Genomic DNA, 22,568 nt, shown 5'->3' on the forward strand with positions numbered 1-22,568 from the left:
TGAACGGAAGTTTTATTTTTGGTGATGTCTGATAAAAGTTTTTTCTTTTACTTTCCAGGTCTTGTCTAAGAAATGGTTTCTTCTAGAAGCTGTACATGGCTAGTTTTTTTACACTCACGTTTATGATCCATTTTGAGTTATTGTGTTATGGTTAAGGGATCAAGGCTTATTTAATTTTTTTCCACATGAACATCAAGTTTTAGCACCATTTATCGAAAAGACTTTATTTTCCCTATTGGATTGTTCGGGTGCCTTTGTCAGAGTTATTTAGTGGTATTTCTGGACTCTCTATTCTGTTTCAGTGACGCGTCTGTGCACATGTGTCTACACTACACTGTCTTGATCAGCATTAGCACGACAATAAGACTTGAGATCAGGTAATGTCTTTGATTGTCTTCTTTGGGTCCCTTGTTTTCAATGTGGAGGTCTTGCACATCTTTCGTGAATTTTTCCCCATGTATGTTATGATTTTGGCGCCCTTATGTTTTATGAAAATTAAATTTATTTGCTGCTGGTTTTGATAGATTGGATTTCCCCAAATGGCTGCAACGGTGTTTCCGATCCTTACGTTCCACCAGAATCTTGCCTCTTTTCCATCAAGAGCTCGAGTCTATTTCCTGTCCTCTCGAACGGACTGGGCCTTTGCGACTCCGTAACAGGTTGTGGTGGGAGGGAGACCGCAGGCGCTCCGAAGCTAGGTTAGAAAAGGTGACATAGCCCGACTCGGTCTCCTGGGACTGTTGGAAGCCAGCCACCATGCTGTGAAGAAGCGTCAGCTGCCTGGAGAGGACATGTTGAAGGACAGCAGAAGACAGCCCCAGTTAAAAGCCCAGCTTCAGCCAGCGTCACACGCCAGACACGGGTGCTAACGAGTAACGGGAAGGGGAGGGGGCCTGCGACACCCGCCCCTCCGGTCATCAGGAAGATAGTGACCGTTCTACTGAGTATTCCTTGTTCTATGTCCAATTTGGGAAAGTGCTCTCCAAAAACAATGTAAACATTAGCGGAATTTGGAGTCATCAGAATGCATTTACAGAATGCTGAATACGACTGCGTTAGAAGAATAAGGTTTTCTGTTAAATCCTCTTCTTTCCTGGATCTGTTGCCCAATACTCTCAGGGTTGCTTTTTAGCCTGTGTGTAAATAACAACGGGGAGAGAGGAAGGAGGCCTTATGAAGAAAGCCTAAAAGGAAATTGGTCTGGGGACAGAGGGAAAGGAAAGTGGTGAGGGATTAGTGGTGGCTTCCACTCTGACTATATTGTCCCTTAAGCCGGCGAGGAGGTACACCGATGAACACTGTATGTGTATGTATATCTTTGTATTTTTTAAATGTTTATTTTGAAAGGGAGAGAGGCAGAGCGTGAGTGGGGGAGGGGCCGAGAGAGAGGGAGACACAGAATCGGAAGCAGGCTCCAGGCTCCGAGCTGTCAGCACAGAGCCCGACGCGGGGCCTGAACTCACAAACTGTGAGATCATGACCTGAGCCAAAGTCGAACGCTTAACAGTCACCCAGGCGCCCCTATCGATATCTTTTTATATGGTGTACATATGCCATTTCCTTTTCAAAAATGTTTCCCTATGTATAGACATAGGTCTATATACATATGATATACGTATATATGTATACACGTATGACCATTTTTTCACGTGTAAACATTTTAAAAGGAAATGGGGGTTTTCGTTCGAGGAAAGGCGCTTAAGAAATGGGGTCAGGTCTTCATTTGTATGAAAGAACTTCAGAAGGACACAAGCCGGTTGTTTTCTAGAACCACGAACATTAAGAACGGGCTTGAGTGAAAACAGAATTTTAGGTGGTTATAGGAAGGGAAGGATTGCTTGGCCACCCTAGTTCTTGAGTGTTGGGAGTGTGCTGCCCAGAGAAGTTGTGCAGATTTCGTTCCTTGGAAAACAGGCTCAGCCTTTCTGCCGTCATCCCATACCATACTGTCTCCGGGAGACCGGGTCTGTCGTTGGCTGACCTCACTGCTTAGGGAGAGGGCACAGAGAATAGAGAGGATGGAGACAGCTGGCTCTCAGGGACGGAAAACTCGGATCCCCTTTTCCTTTATGTCATCCCTTAGGACAGAAAGGACTGCTCTTAGCTCAGTAGTATTTATCAACCCACAGTGCCAGGAGCTCGGTGTGTCCTTCTTGGTCTAGCTCTTGAGGGTTTTTTCCCTTCTGCATGCTGCTGTCACCTGACTTGTGAATGCCTGGGGGGGGTGACTCTAGAGAATGGAGGCGCAGGCTCTTTCTTGACAAGCCTTTGCTTCTATAGGGTAGACACAAAATGCATTTCTCTGACTATTGTATACATACAATATTTCCCTGTCGCTGTCTGTTTTGCATTGGCTCCTTTTTTTTTACAAGCGTTTTGGTCTCCTTTGGTTCTAGCCTAGGCTGCCCCTGACAAGCGTAAAAGCATTTCTCTGAGAGGTCAAGCACAGGTTACTGAATGATCCATACTGGCATTTGCGTTCTGAGACTAGTAACAACTAAATACTGGTCATCGGCTAGCTTCTGTCCTTTGTGCAGGTGTATCTTTAGAAGACTTCAAAGGTAAGATTTAGGTCTGGATCCTGTAGTCAAACGCCATCCTTAACTAACTTCCCCAGAGAGATACCCGCCCGTCAGATCAGGGAAGTTAACCACGGCAGTCAATGAGGTGACACAAGTTCAAGCGAGGCGCCCATCTATTGGCCCTCGCACCTACGACGTCATCTTCACAGTGGGCCAACTGGACTGTCTACAAAGTTGTCAGGACAGATTTGGTTATCGGAAGATACACACAAGAAGAAACAGAAGCACTCCCCTGACTTCATGATAGGGATGCAGGAAATCAGGGGAAGGCACTGAGCCAGTCTGTGGTGGGCAAGGCAGTGGCCTCTATTTAACATACTCAGCTTCTTAAAAATTAAAAATAACTTCTATCTACTCTTTCTTTTCCCACCTGGTTATGGGCAGAAAATTTTTCGTCTTAAAATTCGGGGTGGAAAAAAGCCCTCTTTTTCACCCGAGTCCTCTCCCGCTCTGCTTAAGCTCTCAAGGGGGTTGTTCTCCGTAGGAAATTGAATCATTAGTGACAAAGTTTTTGACAGACTCTGCTGGGACGAAGTTGCTTCGCGATCACCCTCAGCAGCTAAGACCCACTGAGAAAACATCTTCCGCCCTGAAGCTCTCAACTCCACAACCGAGAAAGTTCTCTTCTTCCTCAATACCATGCTGAAGATTCACACTTCTTATCAGAAACACTTTTTTTCCCCCCCTGAGGGCCCAGAATGGGCAGGCAGGGAATCCCACCTGAAGCTAAGGTTGCCAGTCTGTCCATGCCTTCTGCACGTTTTTCTAGGAAAATGCGGGGCAGAGGCTAGCCAGGAGGAGCTGGAGGGATGCCTGGCCTTTTCTCGTGGGGCACCGATTCTTTCTGCTGAACTCTGTTCCTCTGCTGGTCCGTCCCCGGTAGTTACGCTAAATTTAGTGTAATGATCACATCAATAAACAAACGCAAGGTCAGCCTCTCTTACAATCATGTTTCTCTTTCACTCTGAGGTCGGAATTTCATCAGCTACTAAACATTCAGCCTTTTCCCCCTCTCTTTATGGAACTGTGCCCAGAAGGACCAAGTGCGGTTTGAACGCTGAGTAAAAACAGTAAGGAATGGACCAAGTGACCTTGGACAAATCACCTCACCTGCCACTGCTTTTGTTTCCTATGGAAGGTGTGTCGGTGTGTGTGTGCGAGTGTGTGCGTGTGGGGTGAGCTAAGCGAGCTAAGTATTCGTAGGGGCTCCTCACAGTTTTAACGTGCCACTAACTAGAATTCTAGGCGGGCTGGGGGCCCGGAGTCTGGACACCCAGGTTTTCTGTTTTCCAGACCCCACACCTTAGAAGTACCTGTTCTTTGCAGCCGATCCCACCACAATGTACACAGAACAGAAAGCGAGAGAAGCCGGCAGAGTCAGGAGTCCCGAACGATTCACACGGGACAAGCGCACCACCTAACAAGGGGCAGGTATAAGAGGCAGCGGGCAGGGGCAGAAAAGGGCACCCTGAGGTGCGCTCGCGCCCCAGAGGAGCCCCCTAGCGCACCGCCCCGTCCCCCCACCCGTCCCCTCTCCGCCACCTAAGAGCCCCCCGTGCTGCGGAACGTTCCAGACTCTTCCCGGCCGCGGCCGCGGCCCGCTCCGCCTCCGCCGGGCTCCCCGCCGGAGGGCCGGACCCCTCCCCCGCCGCCGCCGCCGCCGCCGCCGGGCCAGCGAGGCCCGCAGCGGTGGCGTCCGCGGGCGCTGCCGCATTGGCCGGCGGCTGCGGCACGGACGGCGCAGCCTCCTCCTCCTCCGCCGCCGGCGGCCCCGCAGTCCGGCCCGGGAGCGCGCCCACCCATGGCCCTCGGGCCGCCGTCCCTGCGCCCAAGCCCGGCGCGCAGCCTCCGCCGCTCGCCCGGGGCCGCCTAGCCCCCGAGCGGGGCGCGATGCCGAACGCCTCCCGCCTGGACAGAGCGCTCAGGATGTCCCTGCCCCGAAGGTCGCGGATCGGCTCGTCCGTTGGTGAGAGGGGAGGGGCGCGCGGCGGGGAGGGTCGGCGGGGCGGGGGGAGGGGGGGGAGGCGGGCGCGCGGAGGGGAGCCGCCGCCCCGCCCTCCTCCCGCCTCCCGCCGCCGGTGCTCGCACCTGGGGGTGGGGGTGGGGCGCGCCCGCGCCGCCGGGGGGGCCGCACGCCGGGCGAGGGGCGAGGGGCGAGGGGCGAGGGCGCCAGGGACCCCACTCCGCCCGCGGGGCCGGGCTGCGGGTGCGCGCGCTCGGGGTGTGTGCGTGTGCGCCGCCGCGCGCGTGCCCGGCCGCCCCTAGGCGGGGGGTTCGCCGTCCCCCGCTGGGTGGGCGCGGAGACCGTCGGGCGTCGGCGGGGCCGGTCTCGCCCTGCGCGGTGTTTGCTGCAGGGCCCCGGGGAGCCGAAGGGCCCCCACGAACGTTCGTCGCCACCTGGGCCCTGGGGACTCGCGCGCGCACCCGGCGGCGACGCACCGGCTCTCGACCACCCGCACGGCCACCGCACACGCCCCGCTGCGCTCGGGCGCCCGGGCGTTGGGGCGCCTAATCCTCTAAAGCCCGACACCCCGGTGCTTCCACCCCGGCACCCCCGGCCCCTCCCGTCCGGACGCTCGCATTTTGTTTCTTACAGACTATATTTAGAAAGCAAAGTCGCGTTAAGCTGGATGTTACGTGATTATGATGCACGATGGGTTACCTAGACCCTCCCCCCCCGCCCTAAGGAGAAATCTCTTACCATTTCAGGGCGCCCTGCAAGTTTCTGGGTAGATCTTTGATTGGAGGAAGGGACAGGGTCTGCACTTTGGGGCTGGGGGCGTTTGGAATTTCTGTGCAGTTTTTGTCGTTTGTTTTGAGAAAGTAGGCTTCTAAAAATAAGTGACTTTCCCATTTCTCTGGTTGAGTCATGTGAGATGGAAACGGCAGACCAGTGTTTCCACGTTATCGTCCGGGCGCCTTCAGACTGGTTGGAGGAGAAGCCCAGTGCGAGAGGATCGCTGGCCGAGACTAGGCAGTGCCGAGCGCGGGCTGAGGCAGGGAGCCCCGCTGGGAGGGGACGGCGGCCATCCGGGGGCCGGATGGTACCTGTGACAGTGCTTAGGTGGAGCGGAACGGGGCGGAGGGGCGGGGAGAGCGGGCAGGGCCGCCGCCATATGTTGGAAGGCAGAGGCAATAGCATTGTTCCTGATACGGATTGAGGCTTCAGTAAACAGAGAATCAAGGGTGGCTGGGAGGAGAAAGAGAGTGGAAGAAGGTGCCACTGTGTGACGGTGCCGTCGCACAGAGCCCCGCTCTTGCGCGAGTCCTGCGTTGGCTTTAATGCTGTGTTGTCGCTGTCTTGGAGGCCTTAGTGGGTTTTGAATGAGGGGCCTGCAGTTTGATTTTGCAGCGGGCCCTGCAAGTTACGTAGCCAGGGTGTATAGATGTGGCCCAGGAGGGAAAGGTCCTTGGACGGAGCCCTAGGTGTGGTGACATTTCAAGGTTAGGGCAACCGCCAAGGGGCTGAGAGGATGGTCGAGGGGAAGCCCGGAGAGGTCCTCTGAAGCTCAGTGAGCCAGCCGTGCGGAGGGCAGGAGTGCTCAGCTGTGCCCAGTGCTGCTGGGAGCCCAGGAAAGGCACCACCTGCCGACAGTCCGTCATGGAGGGCACGGGTGACCTTGCACGGAACTGTTTTGTGGCCGCGTGGGCGAGAATGTCTACAGAACACCTTCAGAGAGACTTAAGGGGACAGATATTGGAGACAGCAAGTACAGACAACTCTTGGCTGAATTTTGTAGCAAAGGGGGAGAGAGAGCAATGGAGTGGTAGATGGGGGAGGGAGGGGAGCTGTGAGTTCCAGGGAGGTTGTTTTATTTTAAGACTAGTATTGCAATGGTGCAGTGGATGGTGTGAATGTCAAAGCAAGAGGTTTTTAGGGAGAAGGGAGGACAGTGATCTGAGATCAAGAGTGAAGAGCAGGGTCAAGGCAGAGTAACAGAGACAAAAAGTCCAGAGGTGGGCGAGATAGGGCATTTGCCGATGAAAGGTCGCAAGTTCCAGAAGACAGGAGGGTGCTAAGAGGTGGCATCTATGTGAATAATTTGCATATGGTGGGAGGAGGAAGGGGGCCACTCCTGTGAATGAGGGTACAGGCCTGATAGGCTGAGTTTGGATGATGATCAGGAGGGAGGGAAGTGCTGGGGCTGGGGGTGCTGCAAGGGGAGGGCCGGTCCATGCTGGAGGGTTAGCCCAGGAGTGTCCTGAGCTTTGAAACTGGTTTGCAGTTGACAGAGGTGCGACACCATGAGTGGGACATTGCCATCAGCAGAACTGGCACTATCACCACCCATTCTGCAGAAACTCTTTTTGGTACTTTACTCCTTCATGTGGAAGAGGTTCTTCAAAGAACCTTTTCTTCTTTCCTTTTCTCTTTGCTTTTCTTTTCATTTCAAACAAGTCTTTTTTTTTTTTTTTTTTTTAAGCGTTTATTTATTTTGAGAGTGAGAGAGACAGAGTGCGAGCAGGGGAGGGGGAGAGAGAGAGAAACAGAATCCGAAGGAGGCTCCAGGCTCCGAGCTGTCAGCACAGAGCCCAACGTGGGGCTGGAACCCACAAACCACAAGCTCCTGACCTGAGCTGAAGTCGGATGCTCAACCGACTGAGCCACCCAGGCGCCCCTCGAAGAACCTTTTCTAAAATGAAATGAAACAAAACAACAACCTGTTAGAATTTGGGTTAAATTTGCATTAAGTTTATAGATTAATCTGGAGCGAGTAGACATTTAAAAAATGTTGTCCCTTTAACCATAAACATGGTATTCTCATCATTTATATATGTCTTCTTTTATGTCTTAAAAAATTTTTTTAATGTTTATTTATTTTTGAGAGAGACAGAGCATGGGTGGGGGAGGGGCAGAGAGAGGGAGACACAGAATGTGAAGCGGGCTTTAGGCTCTGAGCTGTCAGTACAGAGCCCAGTGCGGGGCTTGAACTCACCAGCCGTGAGATCACGCCCTGAGTCGGATGCTTAACCGACTGAGCCACCCAGGCGCCCCTGGGTCTTTTCTTAAAGTGTCGTAATTTTCTCCATAAATTTCTATGCATTTTAAAAGGTTTATTGCAAGATACTTCTGTTACTAGAATAAATGAGCTTATTCAAAAAATACATTTTTAATTGGTTGTTGCTGACGTCTAGGAAACGAATTTTAATGTTGACTGTTGTATCAACAACCTAGTGAACTGTCATAAATTTTCGAAGCTTAGGGTTGCTTTAATTTTGTGTGTGTAGACGTTATCTGCAAATATTAATTTCATTTCTTCCTTCATAATTGTTATAACTCATATGTTTTTCTTATTTGATTACATTCATTAGTACTGCCAATAAAAGTTTGACCAGAAGGGCCATTCTTGCTCTGCTCTTAGAACATTAATGCTTCCAGAACTCTCTGTTGAGGAATGGTGCTGGAGTCTGCAGCTGTTCTGTAGGACTCTAAGGAAGCACTCTGTACTTTAGGGCAGAGGCGGGTTTATTGTGCATTTTAAGACACTGGTCAGGGACCAGCAGAATGCTTAAAGCTACCTGGGTGGTTGTGAGGTCTTTCCCTTTCCTCTTTCCTCCCTGGGTCTTTGTGTTCAGGAAGAGTGCATCCCGGCCCCCGTATCAGAATGGCCATAATAAAAAATAGTGACCTCAGCAAATCCTGGCAAGGACGCAGAGGAAGCGAATCATTCCGACATTGTTGCGTGGGGATGTAAAACGGCACAGCCACTCAGGAAGAATGTTTAGCAGTTTCTTTTCTTTCTTTCCCTGTTTTGATCGAAGCATGGTTGCCACACAATGTCACATCAGTTTCAGGTGCACGACACAGCGATAAGATGTGACATCTCTGTGTGTTACGCTGTGCTCACCACGAGTCTGGCCCCCGACTGTCACCACTCAGCGTGTTGACTCTGTTCTCTATGCTGTACCTTTCACCCCCCTGACTTACTCATCCAGACTTGTGGAAGCCTCTCCCTCCCGCCCTTCTCCGTCCGTTTTGTCCGTCTCCCACTCGCCTCTGCTCTGGCAGCCACCAGTTTGTTCTCTGTATGTATGGGTCTGTTTCTGCTGCTTTTGTTTTTTTCCTTTTGTTTTTTAGATTCCACAGATAAGTGGAATATGGTATTGTCTGTGACTGCTTTCACTTAGCATAACACCCCCAGGCTGATCCGTGTTAGCAAATGGCAAGATTTCATTCATTTTACGGCGGGGTATATTCCATGGTATGTATGTATACGTATGTATATATATTTATCCGTCTCAATGATCAGTACACAGTTGTCAGTGGACAGGTTGCTTCCATTTCTTGGCCATTGTAAATAATGCTGCAGTGAACATAGGAGTTCTTCTGTCTTTTTTGAATTAATGTTTTTGTTTTCTTTGGCTAAATACCCAGTAGTGGAATTACCGGGGTATATAGTATTTCTGTTTTTAATTTCTTGAGGAAACTCTGTGCTTTTTTTGTTGGCACCATGCTGCACCAATCCACGTTCCTGCCAACGGTGTACAAGGTGTCTCTTTTCCCCACACCCTCACCTACGCTTGTTATTTCTTGTCTTTCCGATACCGGCCATTCTGACAGGCTGGTAGAGTGACATCTCATGTGGTTTTGGTTTGCATTTCCCTGATGATGAGTGATGTTGAGCACCTTTTTAGGTGTCTGTTGGCCACCTGGATGTCTTCTTTGGAAAAATGTCTATTCAATGGAAATTAAATAAATAAATAAATTATTAATAAAAAAAGAAAGACAAATGTCTGTTCAGGTCTTCTGACCATTTTTAATTGGATTTTTTTGGGGGTATTGAGTTGTATAAACTCTTTATTTTATTTTATTCATTTTATTATTTTTTATTATGACATTTATTGTCAAATTGGTTTCCATACAACACCCAGTGCTCATCCCAACAGGTGCCCTCCTCCATGCCCATCACCCACTTTCCCCTCCCTCCCACCCGCCATCAACCCTCAGTTTATTCTCCGTTTTTAAGAGTCTCTTATGGTTTGGCTTCCTCCCTCTCTCTTTTTTTCCTTCCCCTCCCCCATGGTCTTCTGTTAAGTTTCTCAGGATCCACGTAAGAGTGAAAACATATGGTATCTGTCTTTCTCTTATGACTTATTTCACTTAGCATCACACTCTCCAGTTCCATCCACGTTGCTACAAAAGGCCATATTTCATTCTTTCTCTTTGCCACGTGCTATTCCATTGTGTGTATAAACCCCAATTTCTTTATCCATTCATCCGTTGATGGACACCTAGGCTCTTTCCATAATTTGGCTATTGTTGAAAGCGCTGCTGTTAACATTGGGGTACACGTGCCCCTATGCATCAGCACTCCTGTATCCCTTGGGTAAATTCCTAGCAGTGCTATTGCTGGGTCATAGGGTAGATCTATTTTTAATTTTTTGAGGAACCTCCACACTGTTTTCCAGAGTGGCTGCACCAGTTTGCATTCCCACCAACCGTGCAAGAGGGTTCCCGTTTCTCCACATCCTCGCCAACATCTATAGTCTCCTGATTTGTTCATTTTAGCCACTCTGACCTGTGTGAGGGGATATCTCATTGTGGTTTTGATTTGTATTTCCCCGATGAGGAGTGACATTGAGCATCGTTTCATGTGCCTGTTGGCCATCTGGATGTCTTCTTTGGAAAAATGTATTCAATGTAAATTAAATACATAAATAAATTATTAATAAAAAAAAGAAAGAAAAATGCCTAATCAAGTCTTCTGACCATTTTTAATTGGATTTTTTTGGGGTATTGAGTTGTGTAAACTCTTTATATAATTTGGCTATGGTAGTTTCTTATAAAGCTGAACACACAGCCGTCATTTGACATGGCAGTTGTCCTCTTGGGCATTTATTTCAGAGAAATGGAAACCTGTCTTTACACAAAAACTTATGCGTGAATATCCATAGCAGCTCTATTCATAATAGCCAAAATTTGCATGTCTTTCCATGGCTGAAAGGATAAACAAGCTGTGGTATATCCATACCATGTAATACTACACAGCAATACGCAGGAGCCAAATACTGGCAAACACCACCACTGGGGTGGGTCTCCAGGGAGTTGTGCTGAGTACAAAAAGTCTAATTACGAAGCCTACGTGTCACCTTATCCTGTTTATATGACATTCATGGCAATGTCATATAAACATATATGACATTCATGGCAATGGCAAAATTATAGGAATGGAGAATAGGTTGGCGGTTGCCAGAAATGAAGGAGGGTGTACGGGCAGGAAGGATCAAACGGCAACATGAGGGATCCTTGGGGTGGTAAGAATGTTCTGTGTCCTGACTTATCCGATAGCAGTGCCCTGGTGGTGATATTGTGCTGTAATTTTGAAAGATGTTTCCACGGGGGAAAGCTGGGCAAAGGGTACACAGAATCTGTGGGTCTTACAACTGCATGTGGATCTAAAATGATCTCAAAACGTTTCATGAAAAAAAAACAACAAGGTAAACTGTAGTGATTTTTCGTCAAAAGAAAATAATTGTCAAGTTTCAGATCTTGTAATAAACTCTCAGTTTAAGACTGGACTGAAATTATTATGGTTTCATTGATAGGATGTTTCCTCGGGGAAATTGCATTGTACATCACCTGTTTCTATAACACGGCAGAGCCTCTGTGTTGGATAAGCTCTGTGCTTGACGCATTACCTCCTGCTTGATGTCATCTTGGCGGGGTCTGGGGCAGGGGTACTCCGTTGAGATTATTCTCATTTTTTATAAACTCGTAGTGAAGGGATCAAAGGCCACCGTCTGCTTCAAGATGATGCGCTCAGCTGCGTACTATTTAGTAAAATAATTCTGGGATTATTATTTTTTGCTCATGAGATATCTTTGACTCCTGTCTTCATCTGGATATTCAAAGGTACTTTTGCCAATTCTCCCTTTCTCCAAATATGTGTTCGGTGTCCGTGTGGCTCAGATATTTCACCAGGTGATGGGAATACGGAGACTGACCAGGGGTGGCCCCCCGGCCTGTCTGGAGCGTCCCGTTGGCCCAGGGAAGAGCCTTTCAGTCCGGTAAGGGGGACAGAGCGGAACCGGAGCTGTTGATTTTAACAAATACGTACTGAGTGCCCACCGCGTGCCGGGCACCGCTCCCGGTGCTGGAAACGCAGCGGTGAGCGGGGCAGGTGCTCTCTCATGGAGCCTGTGGCCCTAGTGGTTGGATACAACACACGGGGTCGGCGTGCACAACTCTTCCTCTGCCTCACCGTGGCACGCATGGCCCGTGACAGCTCGTGGAAGGTAATAGTCGCGGGCAGCGCGCACGGATGAGTGACGAATCTGCGAGTGTGTGTATGGGTGTGCAGGGTGAGGTGAGCTGTGAGGACAGAACGGAAGAGAGAGTTGTTTTTTACAGACTGTGACGTCAGAGGTATCTAGGAAAGAAGCTGCCTCCCTGTTTTATTAAATTTAGGGATTTGGGGGGGCGCCTGGGTGGCTTGGTCGGTTAAGCATCCGACTTCGGCTCAGGTCATGATCTCACAGTCCGTGAGTTCAAGCCCCGCGTCGGGCTCTGTGCTGACAGCTCAGAGCCTGGAGCCTGTTTCAGATTCTGTGTCTCCCTCTCTCTCTGCCCCTCCCCTGTTCATGCTCTGTCTCTCTCTGTCTCAAAAATAAATAAATGTTAAAAAAAAAAAATTAAAAAAAAAAATTTAGGGATTTGGCTTAAATGACAGAAGATTAGCAATGGAGAGCGGGTGGCCAGCCAGCGCACAGACCAGAGACGGAAACCGGAGGAGGACGGCAGATCTTCCAGAAGCTGTCCCCAGTGTCCTCCTCCCAGCCCCACCCTGGACCCATCCATGTCCTCTGCCCTCTCCTGGTCCTCAAAGGTGGTTTTTTGTTTTGTTTTGTTTTGTTTTGTTTATAAAGAGTTCCCGTGTGGACTCAGTTTTCCCATAACCACCTGCCCCACGTTTCAAGGGGCCAAGTGGGAAAATGAGGGCAGCGGAAAGTGGAGAGAGCTCTTCTGTTAGAATGTGTGCCGGGAGGCCTAGCTGGCTGGCGTGTTGAATTAACGTGCAGATCATGACCTGCGGAGTGAGGAGGCGAAGGCCACTTGCCTGAGGCTGGCAGGGGGCTCCCTCGGCCCCCCAGCGCCCGCTTTGGGAAAGTGAAAGCCCTCTGGGTCGTTTTGACCAAAGGTGCGGTTTTGGTACGCTTACACAAAGGGAGGAGTCACCAGAGTTATTACCCACAAAGCCCAGAAATGGGGCTGGGGGTGCAGTGAGCTGGGGGGAGGGCAGTCCTCCATCGGGGGGGGCATGAGCGAGCCGGAGGCAGAGAACAGGGTAGCAAGCACCTGTTTCCTATAAGGTGGTCAGGGTGGAGGGCACTAACTTCTGACGGCCTTAACTCGAAGGGGTTTTTTTTAAAAGATGCCTCGGGGAAGGCACGGTGGGAACTTTCGGGGCCCTCCCAAGCTCAAGTCCATCCGTGAATGTCCAGACCCTGGGTATGAGTAGGGGAGCCATGCCGTAAAATACCCAGGCGGCAACTCGGAAACACAAACGTTGTCTTTCATCACGAAGGGCGGGACGGCGTCTCAGAAATGGCCAGAAAGACAGTTCAGAGACATTCCTTGCCTCTTGGTCAATTTCTGACAGGACCAGCTAATCCCCCAAGTCCAGTGTGCTTTTGGCCACCTCCGGTGGACGTGGTTCAGTATCACACCCAAGCCGAACAGAACAGGTTCTGTGTTTGTTTTCTGTTCCTCAAATGGAAAGACTTAAAGCGTTAGGCCTAATTGCTGCTGCTTCTGTTTTCTCTGTCTATCCTGTGGGTACTCAGAGCTCTGACTGAGCTCTGTCATGGATTAATTTTGGACTTGGTCTAATGGTCTAGATTGTGTTTGGAACTTTATTAAAAAATTTTTTTTTTAATGTTTATTTATTTTTGAGACAGAGAGAGACAGAGCATGAACGGGGGAGGGTCAGAGAGAGAGGGAGACACAGAATCTGAAACAGGCTCCGGGCTCTGAGCTGTCAGCACAGAGCCCGACGCGGGGCTCGAACTCACGGACCATGAGATCATGACCTGAGCCGAAGTCGGACGCTTAACCGACTGAGCCACCCAGGCGCCCCGTGTTTGGAACTTTCTTGATGGCAGTATGCATCGGGGTTCAAATACCTAGCTTTAGGATCAGAGAGAATTGGATTCAGTTCTGTATGACGTTGGAAAGCTTCCTTTATTTCTATTATAGGTGTGAATGAAAATAAAATTTTGTACCCCATGGGGTGGTTGTGATTAGTAATATGTATAAAAGTGCATGCCTTGGGGCGCCTGGGTGGCTCAGTTGATTGAGCATCTGACTTCAGCTCAGGTCATGATCTCGCAGTTTGTGAGTTCGAGCCCCGCGTCAGGCTCTGTGCTGACAATTCAGAGCCTGGAGCCTGCTTCCAAGTCTGTGTCTCCATCTCTCTCTGCCTCTCCCTTGCTCATTCTCTGCCTCTCTCTCTGTCAAAAATAAATAAACTTAAAAAAAAAAAAAGTGCATGCCTTAATTATTTGATACATTAAGAGAACCTTGTGATGCAATCACGCTTGTATTGACAATATACAAGGTAAACTCGTACCCTGCATGACCGCGGAATTGACAGAAACTTCACCTCTCACCATTTCGCCCGGCTAAATCTCACGATGGAGGCCTGCGTAGGACATGAGTGTATGAAGTCAGCACTCGAGCATTTAAGCATTCTTCGCGTGTCCTTATCCGGGTGTATGTGATCACCCGCCAAGCACTCTGATATACGTAGAGAATTCATCCTCCAGAGTCTCTGGAGACTTTCCCCTTCTGTTCATTTGTCCTACCGTCAAGGCCCTTTTTTTCCCCTACAGGTGGCCGGTAAACACCCTAGTTGACGGCTTCAGTTGCTTAATAATTGACTTAACTTTTACAGCGGATGTTTTATTTTAAACCCTTATCTGACCGAGGTGCCAGCGAGACTGACGTTTAAATTCTAATTATTCTCTAAAAAGCTTTGCAGACATTTAGGGGAGGATGTGCATAGAACACCTTTAAAGGTGAGCCTCTGCCTTTCCTTCTTGGATCTTTACATTTACTAAATATAACCTGCGGTCAATGCAGCAATAGATACAAGATCTTATTTACATCCATTTAGGCCGGGGAAAGTGCTCAGGGCCGATACTAACAACTGTTAAGAAAGTCTAAAAATAAAAGTGATGTCATGTTCATGCCCTGGGAGTTCTTCCCCGTCGTTAAGGGCAAACTCCGGAATAAGACCTGGGAGAGAGCCCTCACCAGGACAGAGCACCAAGGAAGCCAGGATGGTTGGTTGCCCATGCGAAATACCCTGACGACCTGTAGGGACACGGTCACACGTGGACACCTGGGTCTTTCCTGCAAAGATGTGTTCATGAGGGTGCACGAGTAGTACTGTTCATTCATCAGTAGTGATTGTGGAGGGCTCCCTGTGTCAGCACGAACGTGTGTGTGTGTGTGTGTGTGTGCGCGCCCGCGTGTGCATATCTCTTGCTCGGGCAGTTCATCTCTTACTTTGCTCATTGCTTGTAAGAATCAGAATCCGATATAACATCACCTGTCACCCGAAAAAGTGACCTAATCTCAGTTAACTTTGAACTAGAGATTTTACATTTGCAAGTAGACTTTCCAGACTTTTGTAATCTCATGCTAAATAATAAGCAAATGTGACATTTCACACATTTCGGTGATGCGTTTGGGGGCCGCTTCTCCCTCTTCTGTCCCGAGGGGTGCTGTGTGAGCGGTGATCAGCACTGGGGATCCCTGGATTACTGTAAATATTTTAAGCACATTCCCGAGACTGGTCGTACGGGAAACTAGAGTAAGCAAATACTACACGGAGTGAGGACCTCTCTGCTCTGACATTTGGAACCTCATTCCAGATCCTAAGTTCAGGGACGGTTGCTTTTTTTTCACCGGCCTTCAGTGATGCCTTCATATCATGGACAAGCTCATTCACATTCAGAGGGAGACACTGCAGACTGGCAAGCTGTTCAGCTTCGTGCCCCACAGGATCAGGCCTCTTATGAGCTATTTTTAGCCATGTAATGATTATCCTTATTTAAGACTCTTCTCCATTTTCTTTTTGCTTTTTTTTATTTGCACCGAGGAAACAGAACTTGGGTTTTAAAGCTGCAGAATTTTTGTGTTTGGACCCCCAAAGAAGTAGTTACTGTTTGTCTAGCAAACAAACTAAGTGACCTTTTGTTCTTGAATCTCAGGAGTCTCGCTCCACAGCTGAGTTTAGCCGAATTGCGAAGAGTGTAGGATAGTGTGAGGGGTTTCTGTGGTGTCCCCCGCCCCCACGGTCCCTTCCCCAGATTACCTGTGCTGTTCACTTGTGCTGCTGAGAGTTTTAGAAGTACGCTCTCGGGGTCTGCCCTACGTTCATGCTCATGGTGACCTTCCTGATGCTTGGAAATACCTCTGTTCCACTCTATTTAACTCTTCCACTCTCTGATTTTCAGATGTCAGGGTGTGGGCAGATATTCTGGAAGGGAAGACACCACTGTGGGCAAGTGACTGAGGGGGCCTCAGGTAAAATAAAGTGCACAGGTAGGGGCTGTTAGTGTATTCCAGGTGAGGAATAATGAGGGCCTGATCCAGGGAAGCATCAGAGATGCAAAGAGAGAATGACTGGGGAGCATAGCTGAGTTGGAATGGACGTGGTGTAGAGTTGGAACCAGACAAGTAGAAAAGTCTATCCATCTTGCCTGTCCATTATTTGTCCTTTGAGAGCCCAGGCACTTTGCAGAAGCGGGCAATACTTCAGAGAGTCAGACATTATCAGAGTCAAAGGTGACCCTGTGCCATCCAAGATGGCGGCCACCAGCCGCAGGGGCCTACTGGGCACTTGAGAGTCAGAACCCAGTGTAGTGTGCACACTGCATTCTGAAGGCTTAGTGGGAAAAAAGAATCTGAGACATCGCATTAGTAATAGATGGTGTTTCTTATATATTGAAATCATACTTGGGATTGGTCAAGTTAAATAAAATATGTTATCCCAATTATTTTCCATTTCTTTGTCTTTTTTTTTAAGTGTCCCTATGAGAAAAGTTCAGATCGTATATGTAGCTTGCGTTGCATTTCCATTGGACAACACTGTCATAGATCGTCTTGTCCAAGCACTTGTGATTGACTATTCATGGAATTGTAGACTTTCAGCAATAAAATGATCTGGGAGCCCAACATCCTCCCCTCTGGGGGAGGAAACCAAGGCTCTGACAAGTTACATTCTGGAACCTGCCTGGTGTTTCAGGGGTGGTGACAGCCTGGGGTCCATGTCTTTCTACTCTTCCAGTATTCTTTTCAGGCTTATTTTGTCTTTCTCTGGCACTGAGTAAATCTCTATTGGGCACAATGTAAGCGATCCACCTTGAGTTTATTTTGAAAATTAACTGGGTCACAGTGCAATATGACCAATATATTTGGTTTTGCTTTCCACAGTTTCAATCACCACAAGTCAGAACATCATCTGGAAACAGATGATTCTCGTTTTGAGCAGTTGGTAGAGGGTCCACAGTAGCCTAACGCTGCGTCACAACGCCTGTGTCACTGACCTCATCACGTGGGCATTTTATCATGTCCCGTCATCACAAGAGGAAGGGTGATTGCAGTGTAAAAAGTTATTTTGAGGGAGAGGCCACATTCACATTAATTTTATTGTGGTCTATTGTTGTTACAATTGATCTGTTTATCAGTAGCTATTAGTCTCTTACTGTGCCTAATTTGTAAATTTAACTTTATCACAGATATGTATTACATACAGGAAAAACACAGTGTATATATATATATATAGGGCTCAGTACTATCCACGGTTTCAGGCATCCGCTGGGGGTGTTGGAACGTGTCTTCGTGCATAAGGGGGGCTACTGTACTTGAGATTCCGTTATATTTCTTTGAACCTAATATCTAACAAAACCTACTTGCTTGAGTCTTTGTCGTCTGAGATCGTCAGTCAATATTTGCAGAGAGGATCTTCAAATATTATGCACCTGCAATTTATATTAAATGAACTTTTGGCCCCGTGCTGCACGGTCTAGAGAGAGAAGCTGGCAAATCTTACCCACCCATATGACAACCTCCCTCATGACCAGTGGGCATTTTGGTAGCAATTTCCTCTTCCCGGACACCGGTCAGCAATTAGAGTCGAGTTTTTCAAAGACACGTATCTTAAAAATGTTCCCCTCTGAGTGTATATTTTCTTCATAATGTAGTCCTCAAATGGCTGTCCCCCCGAAACGGAGAAAGTAAATACAGAAGCAAAAGTAACCCAAGGGCCATGTTCAAACACCATTAGGCTGTCCATGGCCCTGAGTCTTGCTGGGAAGGCAAGGTAGGTTTTGTTACCGGGGGATAAAGCTAGGCTTTTTAGATCGTCCCTGAACTTTGAGTTTTTGGGAATTTCTTTTAACATCGATGAAATCGTGGGCTGTGATACCAAATGCAGTGTGGGTAACCGAGAGGATACTTGTGCTGTCGTTAGCAGTCTGGTATCTTGTTCCGTCGGCGTGTGGTTGTTTTGCTTGAAGGGGAAGATCTGACTCTCAAGCTGTGTCTGTACGATAGAGAGCTATGTTGTCTGCAGTCTGTGGTCTGTTTCAGCAGAGGTCTTGGCCTTAGGAGCATGGCTGTGGGGTATGACTGCAGATACCCTGGGTAGGAGAGGTATCCCGTGGTTCTACGTCCACCATAAGGCTCTTTTAGGCAGAGTGTGGACAGGATGTATCAACGCGGTGCCAGCAATACCACGCAGGGCAGATGAGACCTTGGATGTGGCGATGGCCGTGTGAACTCAGTGCTGCGGCATCACGCTGTGAGGTCAGCACGGTAGTGTTGCACCGTGACAGATGTGTAATGACATGCATCCACCATTATAGAATCACAGAGTATTGTCACTGCTCCTCAGGTCCCCTGGGCTTTACCTGTTTATCCTCCTCTGTCCCCGGCCCCTGGCTACCACTGATCTTTTTAGTGTCTCCATCGTTTTGCCTTTCCCAGAATATCATTTGGTTGGAATCCTACAGGACGTAACGTTTTCAGACTGGCTTCTTCGCTTAGTGATTCGCATTTAAGACTCGTCCATGCCTTTTCACGGCTTGATAGCTATTTTTTAAAATCCCTGAATAATGGTCTGTTGCCTGGATGGACCACAGTTTATTTATCCATTAAGGTACTGAAGGATATCTTGGTTGCTTCCAAGTTTTGGCACTTATGAATAAACCAGCTGTGAACGTCTGTGTGCAGGTTTGTGTGTGGACATACATTTTCAACTCCTTTGGGTAATCTGATCGTATAATGAGAGCATACTTAATTTTATAAGAAGCTGCCGAACTGTCTTCTAGAGAGGCTGTGGCATTGTACATTCTTACCAGCAGTGAGTAAGGATTCCTGCCGTTGCGCATCCTCACCAGCATTTGGTGCCATCGGTGTTTTGGATTTTAGCCGTTCTAATACTTGCTGTCATTTGCAATTCCCTAATGACGCGTGATGTGGAACATCTTTTCATATGCTTATCTGACATCTGTATTTCTTTTTGTGTCTAAATACAAAGAACTCTTCAATGTTTCAGAGAGAGAGAGAGAGAGAGAGAGAGAGAGAGTCAGACACACACACACACACACACACACACACACACACACACACACACACACAGAATCCGAAGCAGGCTCCAGGCTCTGAGCTGTCAGCACACAGCCTGATGTGAGGCTCGAACTCATGAATGGTGAGATCAGACCTGAGCCGAAGTCGGATGCTTCACGGCCTGAGCCACCCAGGCACTCCTACAAAGAACTCGTCGAACTCAGCAATAAGAAAACATAGAACTTGATTTACAAATGGGCAAAAGATTTGAACCGGTGGTTCACCATGAAAGATATGTTTTGCAGATATCTTCTCCCAGTCTGTGGCTTGTCTTTCATTCTCTAAGTGTCTTTTGCAGAGCGTATGTTTTCCATTTTAACAAAATCCAACTTACCAATATTTACCTTCACAGATTATGCTCTTGTTGTTTCAAGTTTTCTTCGATAATATTTTTTCTTAGCTTTTTGAAACTTACATGTGTAAAGTTATTCTTCTAGAGGATACTTAAAATTTTCTTTTAACGTTTATGTATTATTTTTGAGAGACAGAGACAGAGCACGAGCAGGGGAGGGGCAGAGAGAGAGGGAGACACAGAATCTGAAGCAGGCTCCAGGCTCCGAGCTGTCGGCACAGAGCCCGACGCGGGGCTCGAACTCATGAGCCGCGAGATCATGACACTGCGCCACCCAGGCGTCCCTGGAGGGTACTTTTAAATTTTTTTTTTTTTAATGTTTATTTATTTTGGAGACAGAGAGAGAGCATGAACGGGGGAGGGTCAGAGAGAGGGGGAGACACAGAATCCGAAACAGGCTCCAGGCTCTGAGCTGTCAGCACAGAGCCCGACGAGGGGCTCGAACTCACGGACCGCGAGATCATGACCTGAGCCGAAGTCAGCCGCTTAACCGACTGAGCCACCCAGGCGCCCCTGGAGGGTACTTTTAAATTGTGAGTAACACATACTGTTTTTTCCTCCTAACACAGGCGAGAATTAATGAGTACATGAATCCTTTTCCTCTCCACTCTTGGCCCCGCAGACAAAAAGAAGACTGAAGCTTGGCTGTCTGACTCCCTCCCCTACTGCCTTCTCTGCTGAAATCACCTGAGTTGGCTTCTGAGCGTGTTCACTGTTTTCTTTGCTCACCAGGCTTCCTTGTGTACCACTCTTCTTGTTGGAGTAGATCCCCCAGGATCTCCCAGTGACCAGCTGGGAGTGTAAAGGGTTTCTCCGTGTCCCTGAAAATGCTTTTATGTCATCCTCCCAATTAAGCGACAGTTTTGCTGAATACAGAGGTCTAGCCTCCAAACTCTTTTCCTTCAGTGCTTTAAGGAGATCGCTTCATTATCTTCCTGTACCCAGATTTGCTGATGAGAATCTACGTCCATCAGACTCTTGTTCCTTTGCAGCTAAGCTATTTTCCTTTTTGATTAGTTTTTAATGATATATGTGTCCTTGGTGTTCTCAAGTTTCAATCTAATGGATTTTCTTTTGCCCATTAGTTAATTGCTCGGTGCTGGAGGGCCCTTTCAATCTAAGAATGCTATCTTTCTTTTGGGGGGACGTTTTCATCTTGCCTTGTCAATCACTGCCTCCCCTGTCCTCCCCCCCTTCTGCTTGCAGCTTCCTTTACATCAATGTTGGCACTTCTGTGTCCCCCCCCCCCCCCGCCAGGGGTTTCTTAATTGTATTTATATTCCTTATCTCCTAATGCCCCATTTGGGTGTTGCCTGGCGTTCACTGATGCACTCTTTAGCTTTGGTTTTCCTTTCTTTTCATTTTTTTTCTCCTTGGTTTTTAATATCTACCGACTTTTTATTTCAACATTTATGTATTTCATTTCCAAGGTCTCTAATTGATTCTTTTTTTTTCAAAACACTCTAGTATTGTGTAAGGTCCTGAACACTCTGTTTTCCTGGAGGATGTGAATTACACGTTTCAAAGTATTTTTCTGATTGTTTTATTATTGGAGTGTGAGTTCTGTTTGTTTTTTCCGTTTCAAGGTGTTCATGCACCATGTAGTTCTGTGTGATTCCAGAACTCATTTTTTAAAAGTTGGTTTATTTATTTTAAGGGGATGGGGGATGGGCAGAGAGAGAGGTGTTTTTTGTTTTGTTTTTGTTTTTCCTCAGTTGAGGGTCCCTGGAGGGGGCTAAGCAAAGCTGCGGGGGATCGGGGATCATCCACACTGTCTTCAGTTGAGTGCAGAGCAGGTGAAACGTGCTAGCAGGTGCCTGCAGGGATGGTCTGCTCAGCTCCTCACTCCTTCCACATAAACAGCTCTGTGTCCCACGAGCCGGAGGAAGCTCTCTGCCAAGGAAAAGTGTGGGTCAGTTTCCAAAGGGCCAGAGTTTCAGTGGTTTAACCCTGGCCAGGTGTCCTATGGGACCACATTAGCCACACAAGTAGTCTATCCTGTGTTTATCCTCTCTTTTCTTTTGCTTAGATGCACGCCTGCTGGTTGCAGAGGGGAAGTCACGCACAGCACTCTCTTTTTGTTTGATCTGTGCCGTAGCTTAGGCTGAGCACAGTCCCGACTGTAGGCAGGGATACAGCCCAGATGACTCTAGTCGGACCTTTTGGGTTCCGACCCCGACACATCCTCGCTGGGCGTCCATGAGGAAGTTAGTTCCCTGACTCCATGAGCCCTGCTTTCCTCGTCCATAACATGCAGGTGGTAATAATACCTCACTGACTACAGAAAGACCTTAAATATAATAACATATATGGAGCACCTACCACTACCCGAAACTTAATGTCATTCATTGATTATTGTAAAATTAAGAATTAAAAACAATGACGTGATATGCTCTTGTAATTATTTCGAGAGTAATATGCTAGGGATTATAGGGCTCTGACCCTCCTCCATTTTATTTTGTCCATAACTAGATTGTTAACTTTTCTTCATGTAATATGAGCTCTGTATGGATACCAAAGTCTTTGTCTGGAAAGTCAAATGACAATCGTAGTGGGCTTAATGAAAAATTTTTTTAAAATGTTTATTTATTTTTGAGAGAGAAAGAGAGAGAGACAGCCGGGGGGAGGGGCAGAGAGAGAGGGAGACACCGAATCCGAAGCAGGCTCCAGGTTCTGAGCTGTCAGCACAGAGACAGATGCAGGGGTCGCACCCACGAACTGTGAGATCGTGACCTGAGCCGAAGTTGGTCGCTTAACTGACTGAGCCACCCAGGCACCCCATAGTGGGCTTAATTTTTAAAGAGCATTGCAATATTCTGCTCACATCACCAAATGCATGGGAGAATTTGCCTCTTGTGAAACAAACCAGTTTCCCACCTTATTATGGTGCTTTGGAAAACTTAGAGGAATGCAGAGATCACATGCCTCCCTGCGCCCACCCCGGTTACTGGAAGGGATATGGGGCGTGCCCAGTTGGCCCCATTGCAGACTTGCA

At 48.1% G+C, this 22,568-nt stretch overlaps 1 protein-coding gene and 1 long non-coding RNA gene across 12 annotated transcripts in view; one reads left to right on the forward strand and one right to left on the reverse strand.

Moving 5' to 3' along the window:
- Window positions 1-208: 208 nt before the first annotated feature.
- LOC122217675 lies at window positions 209-4,460 on the reverse strand. 2 transcript variants are annotated; one of them, XR_006201635.1, is made up of 4 exons: window positions 4,125-4,193; window positions 3,896-3,999; window positions 3,303-3,470; window positions 209-1,133 (listed from the first exon to the last, which is right to left on the reverse strand). It is a non-coding gene; the product is annotated as an uncharacterized LOC122217675 (long non-coding RNA). The 2 variants fall into 2 exon arrangements; XR_006201629.1 differs by lacking the exons at window positions 3,303-3,470; window positions 4,125-4,193 and adding an exon at window positions 4,382-4,460.
- LOC122217186 (phospholipid-transporting ATPase IB) overlaps window positions 4,388-22,568 on the forward strand; it is a 609,544-nt gene continuing 591,363 nt past the window's right edge. For all 10 annotated transcript variants that reach the window (XM_042934232.1, XM_042934582.1, XM_042934301.1 and 7 more), the window contains exon 1: window positions 4,388-4,548. In XM_042934232.1, coding sequence (XP_042790166.1) covers window positions 4,473-4,548 — 76 coding nt within the window. In that variant the 5' untranslated portion in view covers window positions 4,388-4,472. The remainder of the gene's footprint in view (window positions 4,549-22,568) is intronic.

Source organism: Panthera leo, chromosome A1, assembly GCF_018350215.1.
Source record: "Panthera leo isolate Ple1 chromosome A1, P.leo_Ple1_pat1.1, whole genome shotgun sequence".
NCBI lineage: Eukaryota > Metazoa > Chordata > Mammalia > Carnivora > Felidae > Panthera > Panthera leo.